Source organism: Vipera berus (genome assembly GCF_964194415.1).
Source record: "Vipera berus genome assembly, chromosome: 3".
NCBI classification, from domain to species: Eukaryota; Metazoa; Chordata; class Lepidosauria; order Squamata; family Viperidae; genus Vipera; species Vipera berus.
This window is the reverse complement of record NC_138204.1, coordinates 193,700,988-193,727,072: the sequence shown is the minus strand read 5'-3', so window position 1 is coordinate 193,727,072 and position 26,085 is coordinate 193,700,988. Positions and strand designations below refer to the sequence as shown.

At 37.5% G+C, this 26,085-nt stretch overlaps 2 protein-coding genes across 6 annotated transcripts in view; one reads left to right on the top strand and one right to left on the bottom strand.

Annotated features, from left to right (window-relative positions):
* The window catches only part of RNF19A (ring finger protein 19A, RBR E3 ubiquitin protein ligase), a 40,231-nt gene extending 23,178 nt beyond the window's left edge, over positions 1–17,053 (top strand). For 4 of the 5 annotated variants that reach the window (XM_081324061.1, XM_081324064.1, XM_081324063.1 and 1 more), the window contains 6 exons: positions 671–833; positions 1,097–1,211; positions 4,329–4,490; positions 5,677–5,887; positions 6,501–6,644; positions 7,206–9,305. In XM_081324061.1, the coding sequence (XP_081180187.1) occupies positions 671–833; positions 1,097–1,211; positions 4,329–4,490; positions 5,677–5,887; positions 6,501–6,644; positions 7,206–7,896 (1,486 nt within the window). In that variant the 3' untranslated portion in view covers positions 7,897–9,305. Of the gene's footprint in view, positions 1–670; positions 834–1,096; positions 1,212–4,328; positions 4,491–5,676; positions 5,888–6,500; positions 6,645–7,205; positions 9,306–16,960 lie in introns of those variants that run through there. The other variant, XM_081324065.1, reaches the window with a different exon arrangement.
* A 2,772-nt stretch (positions 17,054–19,825) lies between these two features.
* Positions 19,826–26,085, bottom strand: part of SPAG1 (sperm associated antigen 1) — a gene marked incomplete at its 5' end in the record, with an annotated part of 29,389 nt that continues 23,129 nt past the window's right edge. The window contains 6 exons of the mRNA XM_081324060.1: positions 19,826–20,058; positions 20,169–20,543; positions 22,437–22,601; positions 23,882–24,008; positions 24,584–24,725; positions 25,373–25,548. Of these exons, the coding sequence (XP_081180186.1) occupies positions 19,927–20,058; positions 20,169–20,543; positions 22,437–22,601; positions 23,882–24,008; positions 24,584–24,725; positions 25,373–25,548 (1,117 nt within the window). The 3' untranslated portion in view covers positions 19,826–19,926. The remainder of the gene's footprint in view (positions 20,059–20,168; positions 20,544–22,436; positions 22,602–23,881; positions 24,009–24,583; positions 24,726–25,372; positions 25,549–26,085) is intronic.

Below are 26,085 nucleotides of genomic sequence, written 5' to 3'. Positions count from 1 at the left end.
TAGTTTGGTCTAATGGTTGGGGCAGTGGGCTAGAAACTGAGGATATGACCTCTATTTCTATCTTAGGCACAAAGCCAGCGGGATGACCTTGAGCCAGTCATTCATTCTCAGCCCTAAGAAGAAGGCAATGGCAAATCACTTCCAGAAATTGTACCTAAAAAAACCTGCAAGAACTAGTCTGCGCAATTGCCAGGAGTAAACACTGACTCGGGGCCATTCTCCCCACCCTATCTCATCCCTCAAGAAGCAGTATTAGAAATTTTGAGAATTGGTTGAGAACATGCCACTTGTTTATTGGTTAAATTTTAGACGAATCCAATCTCAACTAACTATCCAGATTTAAAGAGATTTTTATTTAGGTTGCAAACCAGCCTGCCTAATATTGGGCGAGAGTTTTGAAAATTGCAATCCCTGTGTCTTTGGGCACCAGATAGAGGAAGGCCAATGTGACTTAAAAAATCTACCTTTGGGCTGAATTTTGGAAATGGGTGTAGCTGACAAAAAAATATGATTTGATGTCCCTATTTTAAAATGCTGTTTTCTGAGAACTTACGTATCGAGATGATATTGGATATTCATATGTTAGCATGTGGGTTAGTAATAGTCTAAGTTAAAGGGTTTGATTACGTAAGATTGTTCACTGGTTAATCTTATATTGGAAAATTCTCAGTCCATCAGGCTGTACATTCTGGGGGAAAAAACCATGGAGTCGGAAGAAGAAAATTCTTTGGCAACTTGGGACACTTGTAGGTGCACCTGTGGGAATTGCCTTAATAGCAGGCATTGCTATTCCAGCAATGATTATTGGAATTCCTGTGTATGTGGGACGTAAGGTAAGAACCGAATTGATTTTGAAATTTGCATATTTTTCAATGGGACTTGAACAGGAAAGGAAAATAAATCCAAATCAGATTTTTTTACATTGCTTTGTTTACTCATTCTGTTTAATTATACCAATTGGATCTTTAAATTCATTAATTTAAAATGGCAAGTAAATAGATAAAGATAATATTGATCGCTCCTGTATATCATTTCTTCTACCAGCTATTAAATGGAATTTGCTCTAAAATATCTTCATTTTTCCTTTCTCATAAAGATTCATAATCGCTACGAAGGCAAAGACATGTCAAAGCATAAGAGGAACTTAGCCATTGCAGGTGGTGTAACCTTATCTGTAATTGTTTCACCAGTTGTAGCTGCAGTCACTGTGGGTAAGTATAGTTTCTGAAAAGTCTAGCAATAGCAATGCTTATATACTTACACACCGCTTAACAGTGCTTTACAGCCCTCTCTAAGCGGTTTACAGAGTCAGCGTATTGCCCCCAACAATCTGGGTCCTCATTTTACCGACCTCGGAAGGATGGAAGGCTGAGTCAACCTTGAGCTATTGAGAATCGAACTGCCAAACTGCCGTCAGTCCTCAGTCAGCAGAATTAGCCTGCAATACTGCATTCTAACTACTGCATCACCACAAAACCATTATATTTTACTAAAAAATTACTGATAATAATATTAGTGATGAATAATTCAGGACTACCAGTGACACTATTTTTTAAAGTTTTTGTTTGAATAGTTTAAAAAATGCAATTCTTCCTCCAAAGTTTGCTTGTTTATTTCATGATATTTGCCAATCACCACTATCCACTGAGTGGCTAAGCAACCAGCAATAAATACCAGAGCAAAAGCAGCAGCAACATCCTAACTATGGTCACTAAGCATTAATAAGAACAAAAGACAAAGTAGAATAAAATGGTCTAAAGTACTTTGCAGAATGTAAGGGCTGAAGAACCCAGTTATGGCTGTGCAGAGGGAACATGTCCCAAGGGCTGGTAGATCCAGATCCCATTAAGTTCACATTGGTGGTGGACATTTAACAGAGTTTCCCCAGAAGTTCAGACCAGACAGGCAGAATTCATTTTAGAAGCTAATGTCTAGTTGTAACCCAGTGCTCTGCTATGTAGGGCTAAAAGTTACCCCATAATAGCAGGGTTGTTTTACTAGCATTCTGGCTTCTGTATTATATGCACTTCTAAAGGTAGCTTTAGTAGTCCACCTGAATGGTGACTGGGTTGTGAATTATCATTGACAAGTCTTCTTGCTCTAGGTAGGGACATCTTAAGCAATAGCTGCAAGTCCAAGAAAACCCCAGACGTGGATCAGTTCTTTCAAGGGAAGCATTAATCTTTCAAGAATAACTGCCAGTACCAAAATTTTCAGGTGCCCCACAGGACTGACTCACAGGAACTCCATCTTACTGGTTCGCCTCATCCTAACAGTCTCTAATTATTGATTTAGGATTTCTGTGGCATCTCCATCTGCATACTAATTTTGCCTCACACAAAATGGATGAATGACCTGTTTTAGTAGTTTCATACAGATGTTAAATGATTTGATTCTTCCCCATGACTACCATTTGAAACTGTCCACGTTGATAGGAGTGGAACCACAAAAAAATAGTACTCAACTCTTACAGGTGACCTAGAAGGAAACTAAATAGTACTGAATACTGCTAAAGAATCTTTTAGGAACGTGGAGGAAGGGAGCATCCCTCACCAAGGTCCTAACATGCTGTGACTGATACCATTTCTGTCTCATGCTTGGACCTGAACCTGCCTGGAATAAATCTGTTTCCCCTAGAATCTTTTGTAATTGATTTCCCCATCAACAATGCAAAGCCGCCTTCAGGAAACAGTGCTACCAGCCAGTATAATATGTAAGAAGCATTACCTATCTCTTGAATCTGGCAAATCCAGAATCTTCTTGAGGGAGACGTCTAGAAACACAAAACATTGCTTGGCAGCTTGAAGAAGCCAGGAGGGCCATAGATATTTCAGGACCCACTCTACAGGAAACCTTTCCACTTAATCATGTTCCACAAGATCAAATCCTAAGGAATTACTTTGCTCATCTTAGAGGACTCTCTGCCCAATGGGATCAAAATCAGAGAGGGTATAAGCTACTTCATCTGCAAGGAAACCTGTAAATCCGTCCCAGGAGCCTTCAGGCATTTTGCTCCACCCATTCTTCCCAAGAAGGATCTGCGTAATTATGAATAAAATTGCTTAGCAAGAATTTATAAGCACACTAAATATAGAAAAGAATCAATGCTTGCCTCTGTCATCACTGTCTAGGCATGAACGCGAGTTCTTAGCAGTGCTTAACTGCTTCCACTTTAGATTGTGTGCAGTTGTTCTAGGTGACTTTTCAATCACTTTATTTCCCTCAGCAAACCATTAAAGTAAGGAACTGCTTGAGATGTAAAACTGAACATACAAGTTCAAACTACCGATGTGCGTATCTCTACATTCTAGAAATGACCAGGCATAAGAGAACTACCCACCAAATTGTCAGAGAGATAATAAGTGCCCTTTGGAAAGTTTCTGGATCCATTAGTTGCCTGTGTTGGATCATTCTCATAAACCCATTGCCTTTGTTGTGATTGACCAAGATGTGATCTGGCCATGGTAAAGGGACAGATTTTCAGTGTCTTCCATCTTATCTGCTCCAAAGTAAAAAACAAAACAAAAAAACAAGCATTCCCCCGCCCCCACGGAAGCTATGAATTCTAAAACTGCCCTAGTTTCCCATGTTTAGGTCACCTAAGATTAGAAGCCTTGGGAGCTCCAACATCACTCCAAGATGGTATTTATAACCAGCCCTAGCTTATCTCTGCAACTATGTTTCATGCATGGTTGCTTATAACCAGTCACAATCCTCCATCTAGAATTCACTGGAGTTCGGTTACCAATAAATTTAAATAAAATTTTCTCCAACCTCAGCATTGTGACTGAGACCCAGGAGAGCACATTGCTCGTTCCCAACTCTGCCCAACCAGGTCTCGCTATCACCATATTATGGCTGGATGAGATCTTACTTTGCATAGATCCAGCATTGATCAACAGCAGTCTAAGACCTAGAAGCCCCCCAGAGCTCAGGTTTGGGGTAACTGGTTTAGAAGGCGGGTGTGCAAATTTGGTAGAATCCTCTCTGGAAAACTAGAGTCTGTGTAGTGTTTAAATCTATATTCTTATTAATGTAAACTAAAAGTCTTGATCCATGGATAAAAGACTGTGAATGCAGACCTTATTGCGTTTGAAATGAATAGAGAACCAGAAGACGTCAGTGTAAATATGAATTCTTGAGACCAGGATAAATTTACAGAATTGGGTTGATTATCTTTTTGTAACCGTGATGAAAATTAAATTTCTATGATAAGAATTACCTTTTTGTTCTATTGTTCTATCTTTGCTAAACTGGCAGCTAAGAAATACAATCACTAAAAAAAGACAGTTGTGCTAATCACAATATTACACTTTGTTTCCCTGTAGGCATAGGAGTCCCTATTATGCTGGCCTATGTGTATGGAGTAGTTCCCATTTCTCTCTGTCGAAGTGGAGGTTGTGGAGTATCAGCTGGCAATGGGAAGGGTGTCAGAATAGAATTTGATGATGAAAATGATATAACTGTGAGTGGAACAAATGCAGCAGTAGGTAAGAAAGAAGACCTTTATTTAGTTATCATATTCGTCTGGCTTGCTCTATCTACAAAAGCATTTTGGAGTGTGTAGAGACCTTTTCGGAGAGATGTAGAAAACATTTTGAACTGCAAATAATTCAGTCTTAAAATAGCTTTTTGATATCATAGGAAGCATTCTTATGCTGTTGTTATCCTACCAAAAAAGAGCACACCTTGAAATGAGGAGTTTCAGATTTGAAATATTTTGCATATTTATGTTTTTGATAGTTGCTGCGCTAGAATTAGCCAGTTTCAGGCTTCCATAGAGCATAATTCACAGATAGCCATGTTGTTTTGTGTGTGTGTGTGTGTGTGTGTGTGTGTGTGTGTGTGTGTGTGTGTGTATGTGTATACACACATACACAGCTCAAAATATATTTGAATGTAAATGTGCATATTTGAAAAATATATTCACTGTTATTCACATATAGTCAATATCCAGAGGTTTTTTTTATTTGCAGTGTGTGCTGTGTTTTATAGTGATTTGCATAATCCTAGACTTCCAAGAAAAAAAAACAGTTAGTAGCAGCCTTAAAAGATACCTTCCTTTATTGATGGTATCTTAAGCTTTCCTGGTATTAATTTATCAGGAAAGTTAATAGATAAAATCATTTTCTAGATACTATTTCTTCTCTTAATGTTCTAATTCCATTGATTCAATATTACTGTCATTTGCCATGCTGTGATTTTGTTTTTGTAACTTTTGATTGAAAGTGGGGGATAAAATAACGTTAACTAGTGAAATGTTACTTTCCTGACAGAAAATAGAATTGACCCAAATTGTAATCTAGTTTTAGAGAACAACTTTATTATTTCCCAGTAGCAATTCTGGAATAACAATAGAATTAGAAAATGTTAAGGATCATTATATTGCAGTTGGTATTCTTCTTGTTCAAGAGAAAATCCGATTCTATTTGGGAAATTATTTTATACAATTTCCTCATTATACTAGCCTAGGCCTACAATCAAAAGATGACAGCATTTTTTCTTTCTGTCATAATTGTATCAATCCAAGACCAACATCCCATCAATTCTTCAACAATTGAAAAACTACAGTTTTTATTACTGTAGCTTCCATAAAAGCAAAGCTTTCTATAATGTGAAACTTTAGTAAATGATAAATCCTTAGTGACTTGCATTACCTCTCCTTTTCCATTTTAGACACTACATCAGTAGCAGAGGCACGTCACAATCCTAGTATAGGGGAAGAAAGTGTTGGATTGACTGGAAGCCTAAGTGCAAGTGGTAGCCATATGGACAGAATAGGAGCCATTCGAGACAATCTGAGTGAAACAGCCAGCACCATGGCCTTGGCTGGAGCTAGCATAACAGGAAGTCTTTCAGGAAGTGCAATGGTCAACTGCTACAACCGGTAAGATAATGCATTCCAGGTATTAAACTCTAATTGACTATTTGATGCATAAGCTGTAATTAACAATGGAATAATAAGTATATATTTTAGCCAGCTGTTGTAAATTCTAATATCTGTCTTTTGACCGTTTGTGGGTCTGAAAGTGATTAAATTGAATTGGACTAAAGGAGAACTCCAATTCCAATGATGGCAATCTGTGTGGAGGGATAGGAATTCTAGCATATTTGGTTTTTATATTTAGTATTGGATTATGGTTTAGGATAAAACATTCTTGCATGAAAATGGGATTGTTGTAAATATGCTACTACACTAGAAGTTAACTGCTTATATTATTTAGAAGGAAATAATTTAATCCTGGCTATTTCTCATATGTAATTTTTTGAGGATTTATTACTATACTTTTTAAAGGGGTATTTCACTTAATTTGCTGTGAGAATTATTTTCTTCACTGGGTGGCTGGTAAACATTTAAAAGATTTCAACATGATATGAAAAATGCAAGTTAGTTATTGAGCTAATATTACATTTCATTTTTGATGTGTGCCGTGCCCACAGTAAAAAAATGACAATAAAGGTTTATCTTATCTTTATCTTAATCTTAAATTTTCACCAAGGTTGGAAGTCCAAGCAGATGTGCAGAAGGAAAGATGCAGTTTGAGTGGCGAATCTGGCACTGTTAGTTTAGGAACAGCGAGTGACAATGCCAGCACCAAAGCAATGGCTGGGTCCATTATAAATTCATATGTCCCATTGGACAGGTAAGTTTGAACTATGTTGGTAAAATCAGTATTTATATGCTGTGTAAGAAATTTCTGGTATGATTATAATTGATTATTTACTGTCAAGTTGATGTTGACTCTTAAATGACCATAGATATTGGTAAAAGCAATAAATAACCATGTCAAGTGCAGAGTATATTTTGGTTTTTAATTTAATTTAATTGATGAGCTTCTGTCATCCATATATCTAGGAAGGCATTTTGTCTAATAGCATGCAGAAGTTCAGGCATCTTGGATCATATTGTATGAAATTTCAGCTCTGTCAACTTCTGAAGTCAAATCATGATTTGAAAGTCAAAATTTGCCTTGAAGTCTGGTCAGATCTATAATATAGAATCCACATATCATTGCAGATTAGTTTCTGAAAAAGAAGTATTAAAAGTAGTATTGATGAATACTTAGCAAGATACGGCATCTTTTTCCAAACTTTGAACTAATTGTTGCACATATGTTTTAAAATGCTGTTTATAACTGAATTTAACTATGAGTTAGGACATGTTCTACCTTAAAACAGAACTGTTATCCTTTTTTCTTACTTAGAGATGGTAGCAGCATGGAGGTACAAGTAGACATTGAATCAAAGCCTGCAAAATTCAGACACAACAGTGGGAGCAGCAGCGTGGATGAAGGTTGTGCTGCAGGCCGCGGTAACACTTGTAGCTCTTCCGCCTGCTTGTCTGATAACAAATCAAGTGTTCCCAAGTGGTCCAAAGAATCATCAGCAGGGAAGAAATGCAAAGGTAAACTCAGAAAAAAGAATAGCATGAAGATAAATGAAACTAGAGAGGACATGGATGCTCAGTTGTTGGAGCAGCAAAGCACCAACTCCAGTGAATTTGACTCTCCCTCTCTCAGTGATAGTGTCCCATCTGTAGCTGACTCTCACTCAAGTCATTTTTCTGAGTTTAGTTGTTCTGATCTGGAGAGTATGAAAACCTCATGCAGCCACGGTTCCAGTGATTATCACAGCCGCTTTAATACCGTGAGCATTCTGCCAGAGGTTGAAAATGACCACCTAGAAAACTCTCCTCAGCAGGGGAGCAGTTTGCTGTTTACACCAATTGCTCCATACTCAGAGGTTCCCCAGCTGAGTTATATTGCTGAAGAATGCACCTGCAAGGGGACTTCCAATAGTGCAGGGGTGAATCATGGTGAAACACTGAAAGAAAGAAACAACAACCATTCACCCCAGGTTGTGGAGTTAAGCACTTCAGTTCAGACTGAGATTTAAACCTGTTATGTGCTGCAGAAATGTATTTACCACTAAAGAGCCTTGCCAGGCCACTTTAAGAAGCGAGGCCTCAGCGTAACGTACATTTGGATATATGTCTCTATTAAGGCTTGCGTGGCACTTTGTGAAGTGACATGAAGATTATAACAAGTGCATTACAATAAAACATTATATTGATGTTTTGTATTTTTGCCATAACTTTGCTGAAAGTCTGTATTTGGTGAACTTGAATGGGAAAAATTGGCCACTTGTAGGCTTCATATAAAACCTCAGTATGGATTTCAGGTATACAGCACAAAAACCAATCTCTGGTCAAAATGAGTTGCTGTAACCATACCAAAAAATACATTCTGATAATTTTGTGTGGAGAAGAATATCATTATGTTAAGTAATGTTGAAACACATTCTTTAAGCAAGGTTATGACATATAGCATAACTTTAAATTAAAAAGAAATTGGTACTTGATATACAATAGGTAGCAAAGTGACGTCTCCTTATCAGAAAGTGGGGGTAATTTAATTATATTTGCAATTGACAGCAAAATAAAAGGTTTACGATATAAGGTGTATAACGTTTTTGTACAATGTAAGAGCAATTAATTTGTTATCATGGTAGAGAACCTGATATAGTCACCTTCACCAGGGGACTTCAGTTATGCTGTTTAATTCTTGGTGCCTTTGAAAAAAGACTGGGTTTATAAGTGCCTGGTCTCATGATTTCACCGCTAAGTTTTCCAGAATGTTGTCAGTTGCCACCTTCTTGGAACCTAGAGGAAAACTGCAGCGAATCAACTAACTGTGGTAGATTAATAGGATTCATAATACTGAAGTATTAGCCTACCAAAGATTCACTCAGGCTTTTAGCAGATAACTTTTCTGACATCATTTTGCAAATCACATGCACAGAAAAAAAAGCACAGTGCAGAGCTTGCACATCTTTGAAAATGGGCTCTAAAAATGGCTGGCTTGCAGCAAGGGGTGGGCCACATGTCCTGCTTATGGTTCAGCTGCACACGAGTTGAAGCTCACTTAAGCGCCTGCACTGTTAAATGTTTGCCACACAAGTCATAATGATGTATGCTCTCTTCCCCTCCTACAAGAGAGAGAGAAAATGATTTGGATTTTGGCACAGAAGCCTTCAGTAATTTGGTTTTGTGTGTGTATGTGTGAATGAGGCATTTTTTTGTAAGTATTGCCATTATGGTGCTACTGAAAATTTATGAGAAGAAGGTTGTTATGGGCCACAGCCTTCTTCTCTGGCTTCCTCGATTATTTTCTTTAATCAGCTTATAACACTAGAGTCAGATACATTATTTGGTAATGCTTGTTATGATATTTGTATATTTGCTATTTTTTGTTTGCTCAGTGGAGTGTGTAAACTACATACCTGAAATAAATGTCTGAGTACTATTTTATTGTCTTCTCTCCTTAGAACAAAGGGCTTTTTACAATGCATGGAACACTTGTAGACTTTGATGTTATGTTGCATTGTTCTGAATTATATTCTCTCCTCCAGACATCTTTCACATCTACTTTATTGGTGTCAGAAGAGCAGAACCTCTCTATAAGAATCAGGTTTCGTATTGGGGAAGGACTGTTCAGCATACATAAGCTTTCCAAAGTGAAACAGCCCAGATTCCAGCTCTTTCCAGTTAAAATTGTCCACTGTTAGTGTTATGAAGATGCCTTGTTAGATGTAATAAAAGATCACTACCCAGTTTGCCAAACTGAATTGATGAGTGCATATACTTGTTATAAAGTATACTCTCATAAGACGTGGAATTAATTGGATCCAGACTTGCCATTCTATGTACATCACCACCCTTTTCTTTGTGTAATTGAATTGAAATTTGGCTGCAGGGAGAAGACGATTTTCACTAGTTGCCCATATTTCCAGATCCATTCTGTTGTAAAAGGTCCGCCAGTCTTATTTTATCTTACGTCTTATATTTGGTTGTCTTGATTTGGAAAGTAATATTTTTTCAAAAGTTTCTTTGCTGTGATAAAAAGTTAAGAAAAAGTAGAGCAAAATTTCAGCTTGTGTCATACCAGCTGAACATATAAAGTGGTTAAAAAACACATTTTAAATGTATTTTACTCTTAAAAAGTTGCTAACTACAATAAATCTGGGCCAGAATACTATTCTGTAATAGTTTCCGGTCATAGGATAAATGATATTTTATAATATGTAAATTATAAATTATCAATAATATATTTTAATACTATAAAATGCTAACTTCTTAAATATCCCTATCTAAACACATTTCAGAAACAACATTAGAATGAACAATATATTTTGCATCTTAATATACTAGGTTGCTGTCAGATGTAATTTTATGCAAGTTTCATTTACAATTCAGGCTTAATTATGATTTCTCTGCAACATCTCCCATATCCAAAGAAATAAATGAATTACCGTATTTTTCGGACCATAAGACGCACCTGACCATAAGACGCACCCAGTTTTTAGAGCAGGAAAACAAGAAAAAAATATTCTGAACCAAATAGTACCAGTATACTAAAACAGGGCTTTTCAACCTTTTCATCCATTGTACCACTTTTAGGACAAGGCAATGTCACCCAGCAACGTGTCAAAAACCTGACGCCCCCCCCCCTAAAAAAGGAAAAAAATGATAAAGTACAGGTAGTCCTCGACTTACAATGATTCATTTAGTGACTGTTCAAAGTTACGACACTGAAAAAAGTGACTTATGACCATTTTTCACACTTATGACCGTTGCAGCATCCCCAGGGTCATGTGATTTACATTCTGATGCTTGGCAATCGATTCATATTTATGATGGTCACATTGTTCCAGGGTCATGTGATTGCCTTTTGCAACCTTCTGACAAGCAAAGTTAGTGGGGAAACCAGATTCACTTAACAATCATGTTACTAATTTAATTTCTCTCCTTCTCTTTCTCTCCCTCTCTCCCCCTCCCTCTTTCTTTCTCCTCTCCTTCTTTCTCTTTCCCTTTCCTTCTTTCCCTATTTTTCTCTTTCCCTCTATTTCTCCCTCTTTCTCTCTCTCCGTTTCCCTCCCTTTCTTTCTCCTTCTCCCTCTCTATTTTTCTCTTTCCCTCTATTTCTCCCTCTTCCTCTATTTCCCTCCCTCTTTCTTTCTCCTTGTCTCTCTCTCCCTTTCTTTTTCTCCCTCTTTCCCTCTCCCTCTTTCTCTCTCTCCCTCTATTTCCCTCCCTTTCTTTCTGCTTTTCTCTCTCCCTCTTTCTCTCCCTCTCTATTTTTCTCTTTCCCTCTATTTCTCCCTCTTCCTCTGTTTCCCTCCCTCTTTCTTTCTCCTTCTCTCCCTCTTTCTCTCTATTTTTCTCTTTCTCTTTCTCCCTCCCTCTCTCTCTCCCTCCCTCTGCCATTGTCCCTTCCTCTTTCCTTCCTTCCTTCTTTCTTCCTTCCCTCCCTCTTTGTCCTTCCCTCTCCGCATTAGAGCAGTACCTACGGAGGCAGCCCTGCGGCCCGGCTTTCTCTTGCAGAAGGCAGGCTGAAACGGAGCAAGGAATGCGAATCGGCCGATCTCGCGCTCCTGCATTCTCCTCCGCTCGGTTTCAGCTTCTCTTGCTACAAGAGAAAGCAGGCTGAAACAAAGCAAGGGAGATTCCCTCGCTCCGTTTCAGCCTGCTTTCTCTTGTAGCAAGAAAAGCTGAAACCGAGCGGAGGAGAATGCAGGAGCGCGAGATTGGCCGATTCGCATTCCTTGCTCCGTTTCAGCCTGCCTTCTGCAAGAGAAAGCCGGGCCGCAGGGAGATTGCAGGAGCCAATTGCAATCTCCCTTGCTTTCATTTGCGGAGGTTGGGGCTGGCCATACGGATCACCTTCGGACCATAAGACGCACCCTTGTTTTCCCCCCCACTTTGGGGGAAAAAAGTGCGTCTTATGGTCCGAAAAATACGGTAAGTATTGAGAATTAAGAGCTATTTCAACAAGAAATCAAAGTAACTTCCAGCTGTATGTACAACATCCTCTAATTTACATATGGAACTAATTCATGCAACTAATTTAAATCAAATTAAACAGCAAAAACAATAGTTACAGGAAGTACCATTGGAATCACTAAAGGATGGATCTGGAAGACAGGTATTAAAAATCCTTCTAAGAAGGAAAGTCCCTTATATTCATGAATACTGAGTTAGGACAAGATAGTCCTCATTTAGTGATCACAGTTGGGATTGGAATCTTAAATGAAGTGGGAGCAAAGTGAAACTGCATTTGTGGTTATGATCTTACTTCAGCTTTCCTTGCTTTACAGACCTGCAAAAGTTGTAAACATGAGGACTGATAGCAAAATTACTTTTTCATCACTGCTACAACTGAATAGTTGCTAAATGAGGCAGTTGCTCAATGAGGATTACTTGTTTAAATTTAATTTATAAAAATTATTGCAAAACATCAGAAAAATGAAAAAATAATATATAAAAATAAAACAGAAAGATTGAATAATGTGGATTTTTAATGTTCGCATTGATGAATTCTCTCTCCTGCAGGATCAGACTAATAGGTCTATCATTCAGTGATCAGAATGGTAGATCATGGTAAGTTCTTCTACTGTTTTCAATCACCAAAGATGGAATTGTCAGGAAAGGAATGTTCTGCAATAGCATCCCTAGAGAGGGCCAGTAGAGATTAATGATGCATCTGTAGCAGATTCCAAAGCACAAAACTTTCTAAGAAATCTTACAATAAATGGCAGATTTGCCTGCTTCCAAATTTCTAGGGAAATCAGGAAGCTCCAGCTGAATATATGACTCCCCCAATCCATCTAGTTGGCTGACAATCTAAATCTGAGTGTCAATGCTGCAAACATTGACATGTTTTTGCACTGACAATATAAGAGGCAGCCTTTTGCTTTAACTGTTTGGCTTAGAATCACTAAAGCGCAGGAGGGATTCAACCCGGATGTTTTGAGAAGATAAGGGATAGTGCGCTTCAGAAGGGAAGTGAAACTTCGTGTGTTAAACTAATTGGTGAATGTGATTCATGATGTGTAATTAAGGGAGGGAATTCTGTATGATATGATGTGTTAAGGGGAGGAGAATTCAGATTCTGGCATCCATGAGTCCCGATGCTTCGTTCTCATTATTATAGACTTTTAGAAAAAACAATGCCTGAATGCTGTTTGAACTGTCTCATTAATCGGAACCATGACACTGAGATTTTAGATAAGAAAATACAATTGCAGCTTGCCATACCACTTTGCAGTCCCTACTACTATTATGGCTGTGGCCAACTTTGTACCAAGCCTATTAGCTGATTTAATACATATTTGCAGATGATACCACTCTAATGGCAGAAAGTGAAGAGGAACTAAAGAGCCTCTTGTTACGAGTGAAGAAGGAGAGTGCCAAAGTTGGGCTGAAACTAAACATTAAGAAAACCAAGATCATGGAATCCGGCCCTCGATTCCTAGCAAATAAATGGGGAAGAAATGGAGGTAGTGACAGATTTTATTTTCCTGGGCTCCAAGATCACCGCAGATGGGGACTGCAGCCAAGAAATTAAAAGATGCTCCTGGGGAGGAAAGCAATGGCAAATCTAGACAGCACACTAAAAAGCAGAGACATCACCCTGTCAACAAAAGTGCGTATAGTCAAGGCTATGGTCTTCCCAGTTGCAATGTATGGCTGTGAAAGTTGGACCATAAGAAAGGCTGAGCGCCAAAGAATTGAAGCCTTTGAACTATGGTGCAGGAGAAGACTCCTGCAAGTCCCTTGGACTGCAAGGCGATCAAACCGGTCAGTCCTAGAGGAGATCAACCCTGACTGCTCTTTAGAAGGCCAGATCCTGAAGTTGAAACTCAAATTCTTTGGTCACCTAATGAGAAGGAAGGACTCACTGGAGAAGAGCCTAATGCTGGGAAAGGTTGAGGGCAAGAGAAGAAGGGGATGACAGAGAATGAGGTGGCTGGATGGAGTCACTGAAGCAGTAGGCGTGAGCCTAAATGGACTCTAGAAGATGGTAGAGGACAGGAAGGCCTGGAGGAATGTTGTCCATGGGGTCGCGATGGGTCGGACACAGCTTTGCAACTAACAACAACAATACATATTTATAAATTATTTGGATGAAGGGTTAAAAAGTATAGTCACATTTGCAGATGACACAAAAATATAGATACCAAACCCCTCAGAGGAAACTCAAAAGGACTTTGACAAGCTGGAACAATGGGTAGAATCTAGCAAGATGAATTTCAACGGGCAAACAAAAAATCTTGTGTTTGAAGAAAAAAAAATCAAAAGACAAGAATGGAATGGATTGGCAGAAACCATACCAGGCAGCAGTTTACAGTATGCCGCAAGGGATCTTGGTGTCCTGGTGGATCACAAGCTGAACATGAGCCAATAGAATGATGCAGTTTCCTGAAAGGGAAATGAAATCCAAGCCTGCATGGAGTTTAATATAAAGATCAAGAGAAACCATTGCTCCTTTCAATTTGTATTACTCCCTGCTTAAAATAGTGACCGGTTTAGAACACTGAAATTCAGAATGCACATTAGCAAACTAGAACATGTTTGAATGACAACCAATCAAATTTTGTATGGACGTAAAGTTTTTTAAATGAATGATGGAATAGAATTTCTGGAAGGTGGTAGGCTGTTTCACTGGAAGCTTTGAATGGAGGATGGATGATCTTTCTTGGGCATGCTGTAGTAGTGGATTCCTACACAGGGAAGGACTTTGGACTCAATAATCTCCAAGATTCCTTCCGAATATTCTAGTACTAGTACAGTGACTGATGTGAAGGTGCCGGTTGTGTGATCATCACCTGTAAATGGATTTTCCTCTTGGTCTAAGCGTCATGAAAATTAGGCTTCTGATGTCTCTTGTGATTCCTTCCTTTGTTTTCCCATTGAATGGGAATGAAAAGGATTGCAGGTAGGCACAGGTAGCAAAAGGGCCGGATCCACTTGAGCTTCTGCACACAGCCTCCTTGCCTTTCTTCCTGTATGCTCTGGAACAGCTGTTGTTCCCTGTTAATTGGTTATACTGCTACTGTTGAAACTGCCTTACTTGTGGAGAAAGATGAAGGTGAAATTTCCCATGTCTTGTGTGAGTAGATGTGCCCAACAGGAACTTATTTCATGAAAGCCATCAAGCTGGATTGTGTCTACACTCCAAAGGGCTCTCACCATCCCTGATATTCAGCAATTCTAGTATTGCCATTCTGGTAAGAAGAAGAGGGAGGATCCAACTCATATCCTTGCCACTCCTATGCTGTCTTGTTAACCTCTGCAAGGAATCCTGTTGTAAGATGGTTGCCATTATTGATACGAACCAATGTGTAAGGGTCTCCTCTATTGATGTTGCCCAATGTTCATATTTGCTGGAAAGCCACTGCAGTTGATACCAGCTGGTACATTGACCATTGTTTTGCTTTGGTGTCTGGAAACAGTTGCTGGATTGGTCAACTGGGGCTGTTCTGTTTCGGTCCCTCTTGCATGCCACTTGCCACACCTTTTAGGTGCTTGGAATTGACAGAGTCTGTTGTCTGCATTCCTGGTGATTTTTGTAGTGCTGGTTCTTTGACATTTATGTTTTGGCACATCTCCCACACACTTTGCAACTTGCCTGCCTGGGCTTGCCCACATGGCTTCTGTAACTTTTCTGGCTGCCAGAATATCCATCTTCTGGATATGTACTTGAAACTCCTTGGCCACAGTTCTTTCTTTTTTCCTGGTCCTCAAAGTAGAGCCAAGAAATAAACTGTTGCTCCTTTTAGGAGGCAGAAATAGATAAGGGGCAGAAAATAACACACAATTCAACTAGAAAAGATGCCATTAATGCTTTTCCATTGGCTCCTTTTGGTGACCAAGAATTGTTTGGCTACTAAGGCTTAGCATGCAATTAGACACATCTTGCTTTGCACAGTGCCTCCTGGTGTTCAAGTAATATCCTGTCCTGATTGTGTAAGTTCACTTCACAGCAAACGTAAGAAGCCACAATCATTTGTCAGTCAGAAACAGGCAATACCTCGCCTTCTAGGAACACTCCCTCACTTGAGGTTGTAGTTAATTTAACATCTATGGACTATAGAGCCTTATGTTTGTGCTAAATGACTATTGTCACCCAGTAATATATACATTTCAAATATTACTGTTAAGTGAAATCTTGGGGAATTAATATGTAATCTTTCCAGGCTCCATACAGCATCCTCTCATCGTTTTAAAAATATTACATATTTTTGTAACAGATATTTATAATTTGAGAAAGCCTTTTAGATACTAAGAAGGAAGTATCTTAGTGCCTTGGTGGAACAGTGGGCTAATGCCTCCTTAAGTAATACCAGCTGCCTGCAATTAGTGCAGGTTCGAGTCCCACCAGGTTCAAGGTTGACTCAGCCTTCCATCCTTCCGAGGTAGGTAAAATGAGGACCCAGATTGTTGGGGGCAATAAGCTGATTTTGTAATAATGCCGCTTGCCCCCCCCCCCGAAAGCCCTAATAATAAGCAGGCATATACATAGAATGAAGGCTATTGCTAAGCACATTGATTTGTGCTTTAGATTGTAAGCCGCCCTGAGTCTTCGGAGAAGGGCGGGATATAAATGGGATTTTTAAAAAAAACTCTTATTTTGAATCCATTGCAGATGGAAACCGACCAATTATATTACTTCACTTACCTGTCACCCAATTTCAACAAAGTTCCTCAGTTTTTTTTACAGCTTCCTTCTTCAATACAATTCATTTATATAATTGTATTAGGAACTTAATAATGTCAAACTTGTTCTGGTGAATCTCTCCTCCAAGAGTTGTTCCATTGTTCTCTTTGAAATAACAAGGCTTCTTCTAATTGTTCCTTTGTTAAATGCCCCAAGCTGGTCTGATGAATTTTGTTTTAGTCTTCTTTTATCACATAAGAAAGTTAATACAATAACATAATTTGGAAAGTTTGGAAAGCAGCTCGGAATATCAATAAAGAATTGGCTTCCTTTTGACAAATTTCCACCCATTTGGTATTTATTGGCTATTTATTCCTAGTTTTTGATCTCTAACTTGATATCATAAAATGTACATATCTTTATTTTTATTAAAACAAACGTATACTTTTATGTGACTGCAGGATCCAAGCTAGGAAAGAAGCTGCTGCCATAATTGGAAAACGTTTGTGTATTTTCTTCATTCTTACTCTGACGAAATGGAAGGACACGTGACTTTGTGCTAGAATGCATTGAGTCTGAATTTATAGCTCTTGATTTGGATTTGTTTTAAGCAATTATTTCCATCCCATGCTTTTCAAAGCTATACATTAAAACTGCTGTTCTGAAAATACCTTGGATTGGTAAGGTCATGTTTTAGAACAAGTACAGGTTTGGCTCCTAAACTTATTCTTGCTTCAGTGCTGTATTTGGTCAGCCAATATTTATAGTTTACATTATCTAAAGAATCTTGTGGTTTGTGGCTGAGGTGTGCATACCTTGAAAACAAGAGACAGATCTCATGTGAGCACGGCAACATTCTGTGATTCATTAACAGTGCCCCTCTACTTTCCAGTTTCTCCTGCAGCTATTTTGAGGAGTCATATCAACTTTAAGGAATGGACTCGTTAAAGCAGTGTTTCTCAACTTCAAGATGCATGGCCTCCAACTCTCAGAATTCCTCAGCCAGCATGTTGGGGACAGTTCTGGGAGTTGGAATCCACACAGCTTAAAGATGATGGTTGAGAAATGCTGCCTAAAGCAACTGAATTTTTTAAAATGTAAAATGCTAAAATCTGGATATTCTTGATATGTAAATAAGATGATTTATACTGTAAACTATGTAAGGAAAATATTGTACTCTCTCCTCTTCTCCAGCAGTCACAAAAAATAAGCACAGGGTTCTATTCCAACCGATCAAAAATGCTATGATCATGAACCCAAAAGGCATCTAATAAATCAAGGAATGAGTAATGAATTACATTGGATATTACTGCTAGCTGTTTCCGAAACCATTTTTCTCTGGGTTTTGATACTTCGCTGAGCTCTGCCTGAAAGATTTAGGGATGCTGTTAGGATAGAAATATTATTTTTGAAAGCAAAGCAGTACTTGTCCATGGAGAGCAGAGATGACAACTGCAGCAAGACAAAACAACAACAAAAAACAGCGAGTATACTTGTTTTTGGAACCTCTCTGGAGACGGAGAAGACAGGAGATCACCCACATGTGTTCCAGAAGACTCCTTCTTACAAGGAAACCTCAGGACAGAGATTTTCCATAGATTTGACCACCAGGAGATGTTGGGATTAGCCAACTTGCTCATAACCATGGTGGGGCCTTTGAAAGAATACTAAGTTCTAACTTTGCTACTAATAAAATTGCCTATTTAACTACCTTAAGACAAGACATCTTTGGAAAGACAAGTTTCACAAGCCACAATGTTAATGTATGGAACATCAAAGATGCATTGATTTAGGAGAGACTACTATAGCCAAGGCCAAGTTTGAAGTAATCCTAATAGTCCATATTGTGTTTTTACTAGGTTATGATGGCTCCCCTAAAACAAAGGTGGGGAACTATGGCCCCTTTATGACTTGTGGACTTCAACTCCCAGAAGTCCTGAGCCAGTATGGCTGACTCAGGAATTCTGGAAGTTGAACTGTACAAGTCATAAAAGGGCCATAGTTGCCCACCCCACAAACAACTGGTACTACCGTATCAAATTAAAGTGACCAATTTTTGTGAAGCAAAGTTATATTTTAATCCATAAGCAGCAAAACCAGTTTCTATGTTAGAGGCCAAATGTTCACCTCAGAGGAACTGTAGAACTGCAGTATCTTACAAAAATAATTTGGGGCACTGTGGAAAACAAAGCTGTTAACAAATAATAAAAATATGCCCAATATCTTTCTTTTAAAATATTTATTCATTACAAGTATTTTTATATCAATCAGCTCAATGCCTTATTACAAAAAATTTTCAAGGAAACAATTCAAGTGGATAAACTCTTAACCTTTTTTTATAGTTTCTAATCCAAGAAAACATTTAATTCAAAATAGCAGAAGTACCAAATAAGACTTCCTGTAATATAATTTGGGTTGCATACTATTAATAAATTAGTTTCCAGTTTAAAATATAATAGCTGTATTGCTTCAAAACGTTTATTACTTTATTATTTATTACATATTTTGCTTCATCTTTGCTGTTCTGTAGTAAGTCACTAGCTCAGAGAAATCTCCATTATATTCAGTGGAAGGAATTCAGAGGAGATTCAAACATCTCCTGCTGCAACCAGCTGCTAAAAGGTTCACACAGCTGTACACATTCAGAACCCTCCAGCATGTTAATTCTGTAAGAGTAAGACAAGAAATGACTCATGGTTTCTTGAAAGCCATACTCAATATAAGCCAGATGAATTTGTCTGGAACAGCAAAACCGAAGTTGAAATATGCTGTAGGTTTTTTTCCAGCTGCAAAAACAAAGTGCTATCACCATGCTACACTTTTAAAGTCTTTCAACACATGCCCAATTAAAATAAGATCACAATTCCTTATTTAATGGGGCTTATTCAAAGACATTTTCATTGCAGTGTCAGTCACCATTTTTGAACATTGTTTTTCTTTAGAAAAATCCCCTATGCTAGAAGAAAATGAAACAAAAACAGCAAATCAAAAACAGCTACAGATAACTGTCTGAACACTTTTCAAATAAGTATTATCATTTGCTTTATATCCCTTCATAAAAGGAACATTTTAGACTATTTGCTTGGCCTTCTGGGACTGTGTCTTTAGGGCTCAAGGTTTTCTTCCTCAAGCAAACCGAGAGTATTTTTCATTCTTTTTCTTTCCTATCTAAATGAGTTGTTCAAGCCCCAGTCCTACTTCTAATCTATTTGTTGATATAAGTGCAGGTGCCAAAGAGTAGGGAACATTCTCATAAATAAAACAATTGTAGAATTAAACATTTACAGCAAGATGAAGGAGCTGATTATCGAAGTGTATGTAAAATATGCAGCATATTAAACAACCCAGGTAAAACTATTTGCCTTCCCTTGGTGTAAGATGGACATAAACACTATGCATATTTGCATGGAGTAATTTAAAAAACTGTTTACAGTTCAAAGCTTTTTTTAAGATTCTCAAGATCATTCAAAGAAAATTGTTGGTCTTGCGCATTAAACAGAGAAGCCAGGAGCTGCTGAACCTGTTCGATTTCATTCTTACCAAGAAGTGTCTGCACCACCTGAGGGGGGAAAAAAAGTATGTGCACTTAATTAGTACTTGGAATAACATTTATCTAAATACCTTTGTTATTTGAAAAATCATTTACACTGAAGACATTACTCTGCTCACCTTAAATCTTTCAGCTTTACTTAGGTAGAAAAGATGTTGGTATACCAGATTAGGGGTTTGGCTGAACACATCAGACTGCAGAGCTTGAATAAAGATGAGAAAAATATCTCCTTCTAATTTGTTGCTTAGTAATACTGGCAAATCTTTTGGCTCAATCATTGCTAAGAGCTCTGCACAAGCAGCAATGTCCTTATTGGCATTCACAATGTTCATTATCTGCCCAAATTCATAGGCATTTGATGGCTTAGAAATGATTAGCTTTTCTGAGCTATTCAACGGCACGGTTGATTCAAGCTCCTCTTTAGCTCTGCAAGGGTGTATTGCTGTATTCTTCGAAGAACACGTTTCTGTATCATCTTCCTCTTGTTCGTTTACCTTCACAAAGAAATAGCCATGCATTTGGTCAGCCTTGATAAATACACTCAACATAAAATATTTCATAATTACAGTAAGCAGGAGGCAAGCCATAAGAACTTTTGCAGCCACCACTGTGGTTTAAATGTGTCTCTGAAGAAAATTTCATTCATAATGATCAGATTTTCATTTATTCCTTCCTAAATTATCTTCCAAAATGTTCCTGCTCATATATACAACCTGCAGCTGATCACACAGAGGCTGACTGTATTATTCTCTAATTTCATGGAAAAGATCCATATGATATGTCTCAAGTGACTTGGTAGTAGTCACTTATTTATAGTTCAGTTTTCTCCAAAAATGTCAATCAAGGAGGCTAACAGTAATAACAATAAAAATACACAAATTAATTGAAAGCAAAGCTAAACATTAAAAATAAATACAGCATCCATAAAACACCAAACCAAAAAATCAACTCAGCAGTTTTGTTGCCAAAGTCCTGCTCGGAGGAATAGACAGAGCATTAATAAAGATCAATGTCTGGGTAAAATCATCAGAGGCCATCTATTATTTTCCTCCGAATTTGTTTCTGTCAGGAATAAAATAACTAACAAAAACAAACAAACCATTTCTAAGATGTTAAATCTTAGGCAGATTAGTAGGTTAGAATATGATATTTGAAAAGGTCTGGTTCCCAAGTCATAAAAAGCATCATCAGCTTTGAATCATGCCAGATCAGAAACAAAACTAGTGCCTATTTTGATCACAGAGTATAAGCTGCTTATAACTGGCTATAGTTAGCAGTTGAGCCTGCATTATGTATAAACTGAAGTTTCTCGAGCGGGTGTGTGTCTCACATGCAGTACGTTAAAATAGTACAACTGGAATGTAAGCAGGATCTATACATTATGACTGAATCTCACATGCACAGGAATAAACATGCTAGTTTTAGTGTGGACTCCTGAACACCATAAAAAATGGGTGTCCAGACACAGACTCCCTAGCTATGAAAGAGGTTTCAAGAGAAGTACAACTTCCTCTAAAATAGATAGAATCCCTCATGACCAGGTATATGCAAATTCTGTCTTATCAGGATTAGGATGCATTTTGTTTGCATTCCTCTAGTCCAGGGGTGTCAAACTGCCGGCCCATGGTCTGGATGCGTCATTGCGAAACCACGCCCACCCCATTTGCCAGGAATGGAAAAAAAAGTAATAATACGTCATGACATGTCACATGACATCGTGACTTTGACAACCCTGATCTAGTCCATTATTAATCTCAGCCATTGCAGCAGAATTTAGAATAGCCTCACTAATTTCAGTAAAAAAACATGGAAGTGACTGTCACCTTCATATGGGGAATACCACATCCAAAATGTACTTACCAGTTTCAATATACATTAAACAATATCAGGGAAACAAAGGCAAGGTATTATCCTGAGAGACATCATAGACAAATGACTAATATCATCCATCACCACTTTTCTAAAATCAGACTGAAGGGAGGGCAGTTTCTGCTTACATCTTATCAAGGTCATTAGTCAACTACTAGTGTCTCCAACCAGGAATGCTTTCCAGCTGTATCATCTAAATGTGTTTAAAACATTCTATCACTGAAAATTTGTTTTCGGGTTATTTCACAACAGAAAAGTTGTATACTCTTCATGGGGATTTTATTTCCCAGTGGAGAATTTTACTAGTTGAACACAGTAGGTCTGGAGCATGAACAAGGTGGGGAAAATTATAAAAGTGCAGTTCAAACTAACTTCTATATTTCATGCTGTACATTCTTACAAAATATCTCCAAACTGCCAAATGTATTCAGAGAATGTATAAGCTAAAAATAAAGCTAAGAATAAAATTTAGCAATTTAATCTAAAGCTTTTAAGTTTCTGTGGTTTTTCTTAAATACCTCTTGGATTTCAATTTTTTTCCTTTGCTTTGGCTGATTGTTGGCTGTAAATTCACGTTTAAGTTTAAATAGTTGTGTTGTTTCATCTAGCTCCTTCTGTGCTTCACCAATACCGGAATCAATTAGAAGGACTTTATTCAGATCTTCAATACTAGCTTCATAGTTCTGAAAGTTAGAAAAATCGAACATTGGCTTAAATAAGAAATTGTTGGAAAAGTTACCTTATTTACTTAATGGTCAAAAAAATAAACTGGATTCTTACTTTCATGTTTTCTATTTTTTTCAAACATTTTCTAAATGTTACTATATTTATAACTATTTGCTGGACTAATCTTTAATCCAGCAGGGGCATTCTTATGTTCTTAAAGAATCCATTACTGTGATGAGTGATCTGCTATACGAGGTTTTGGTTATCAAAGTAAGGAGGAAGATACATATCTCTGTTCTTACCAAAACCTCATGGAATTTACAAAAATATATACCAGGTCCCCTGGCAAATATATTAAAGGTTCATTTTATTTAAGATAGGGTTCCAACAATCATTCCAAAAGCAATATAGTCCTCGACATGTCTATTCACTTAGTGGTTTGAATTAACAGAAGTCTGCAAAAAAAAGTCACTTATGACCTGAGCTCAAACTTATGACTGTTGCCCTGCCCCCATGGTGACAATTGCAATTTGAGCACTTGGCAACTGGCATGCATTTATCACTGATTGTAGCATCCTACTGTCATGTGGTTGTGATTTTTTTTGCTAGTTTTGCCAGGGAAAAGTGCTATTAGCTAAGCTGGATTTCCACTTACAACCACGTGACTTGGTACTTAAATACGTAACAACTTATAATTTAAATTCCATTCCTAGTTGTGGTCAAATGTTGAGAACTACCTGTAGAGCAATAATTAAAAATGTGAAAGTAGAAGCAATTATTTCTACAAATAATGCCCTGTCACTATGCTCTCTTTCCTTGGCTTTTACATCCTGAGAATTATTATCTAGCATGCCTCCAATCCGATTACATGCCTCTGATTACACTCCTATGGACTCCAGCTGCTCCATTTGCAGGAATTCTTCATATATAATCAGCCAAATGTATCCACTGCTTTTTGGTTTCTACTGAACTCTAGCAATTGAACCTGTAATGGCTATGCCTCTTAAATCCTTCCTGCCAATGAAAGGGCAAGTCCTGGAGATATTTGATGTTAGCAGCTTCCCAATACTTCCTTAAAAATGTCTCCCACCTGGTTTATATTAAAATAGTTCTTACTGTATTGGGCACCCAAATACGTCATGGGCACCCAAATTCAGCATTATTCATTTTGACATTCTTAAATCTTCAAGCTAAGTTTACTTATTATATAATCACCTATGTTCAATGCATCATTTTTATTATCATATCCATTACATACATTTGATGGGTTAACAGATATATTACTCTTTGTTCTTACCTCTAATCCTTTGTATGCTAGAGCTCTTCTATATAAAGCCTTTATATTAGAGCCATCTATCTGGAGAACATAATCACAATCCTTTTTGGCTTCTTCATACTTAAGTAGTTTCAAAAAACAAAGAGCCCTAATATAGTACAATCAGAAACAAGAGGGTAAGATCGTGTTACAACACTCAAAACAGCTTGGTCCTTATACTCCTATTATTTTTTATACCTAAAAATAAATATGTGTATATTTCAAGAGCAAGAATTTAAGTGTCACATTTCCAATTAGAATGCATTTTGTGGTCATTTGCCCAACTCTGTAGAGTATTTTCAGCTGAACAAATTATGGACCTAAATACCATATTCCTATTGATATATGGTGCTATAAGTAATATGAATATACAATTTGCAATAGTGCAATATAATAGATAGTATATTACATGGAGAATGAAGTCCATTCAATGGCTTTGGGCCAATTATTATCTCTTACTTCACTGACCTTATAAGGGATATTAAAATGATAAAGTAAACCCATGTATATTACTTGGAGCTCCTGCAGGAAATATAAACTATGGTGTCTACAAAATGGGAATTAAATTTCATTAACAAAAATGAAACAGCTATAAACAGCTTTTCTCCACTAAAACTAATGATAACTGCCTAACAATCTGAACAAAGCTGGCTAGGATTTGGATGCAGTTAGATATCTTGTTACCTGTTAGTGTAGATAGTCTTTTCCTGTGAATTTAATTTTATACACTCGTCATATTTCACTAATGCTTCTTCATATTTACCCTTTTTCACAAATTCATTTCCTTGATTCTTAAATAGCTTGAATTTCTCTTCTGCATTATCACCTATTTGCCAATAAAGATAAATAGATGCCCATTCATTAATATCTATACCTATTTTTACCTAGTCAGGAAGCAAGTTCAAATAGTTACAGAACATTCCTTTGATTACTTAAATAAGGGAGTTTCACATTCTCTTATCAGTGTGGCTAACCTCATGATCTCACAAGACCTCTTTGCCACCAAAAAGTCAAACTAAGCACCACACTTTCAAGATATATTAAAACAGATACATATAGCCACTCTTCCCAATGCTGCGTGAGGAATATGAAACAATATATGAGCTGAAAAGTGGTGTGTGATCAATCGGAGTGCAGTAGTAAACATTTACTTCCAACGAAGGAGATATGAAGGCGATCCCGAAAAACTCTACATTTAAATGCTGCATTTAGCAGATTGTTTTAATTTCTACTTCTTCTAACTACTACAGCATGTTGGATTTGGTCAGCTCCAGAACTTGTTCTGATTTTCTGAGATGCTTTTTTGTAGCATGAGAAATTGCAGGGAAAAGAAGGCTTAGGAATCCCTTAGCATAAACAATGAAACACTACATAAAAATCTCTGTGGATATGGAACCAAAATCTCAAATATGACTTTTTTCCTTAATAGTTCACTAACGATTCTACTGATATACTAAAATAATATGCACATACTTGGAATCTGTGACAGTTGATTTCTGCAAATATTTGCAGCTTTCTTTTGTTTTAACTCTGAAGTAAAGCTTTCTCCATCCCACCAGTGTAACTGAGCAGAAACTGGGACAACAGGAATTGTTGGTATCTTCTCTCTCCAATTTGGACCATCCAGATCTATTAAGGTTCTCGTTATCCTAAAGTAAAACAAGTTTTATTATATATAATACTGATTTTATTTAAAATGCTCACAACACTCAGTGTTACCTCAGATCTATACATGTACAAATTTAAAGTCTTCCCAACCTTTATTTTGTTCAGATCAGTATTGGCCACTTAGATTATGCTATCCTTAAGATGCTTAGTCTCATTTCTCACTAGGTGTGCAAATGTTAATAGTAACATTTAAGAAACTCTAAGAACAACATAAGACATCAGTTCAAAAAACTTTAAACATACTGAGATACCTAGGTCACTTCAATTTAATTTAGGTCTGTTTAACAAAGTCCAGAAACAAATACTTAGCAAGCTGAAAAAAAAAGAATTACCAGCAGGAGGAAGAGGAAGAGAAGGAAGCAGCTGAAATAAGGAGATGGGTTGCCAGGAAGAAAAGAGTAATAAGCAGTGAAGGGAAAAGTATAAATAAGACCTGGAAAGGGGGAAAAAGTCATTGGGTTAAGCACGACAGACAGAAACAATTTTAAATAACAAGCCAGAAACCAGAAATATACCCA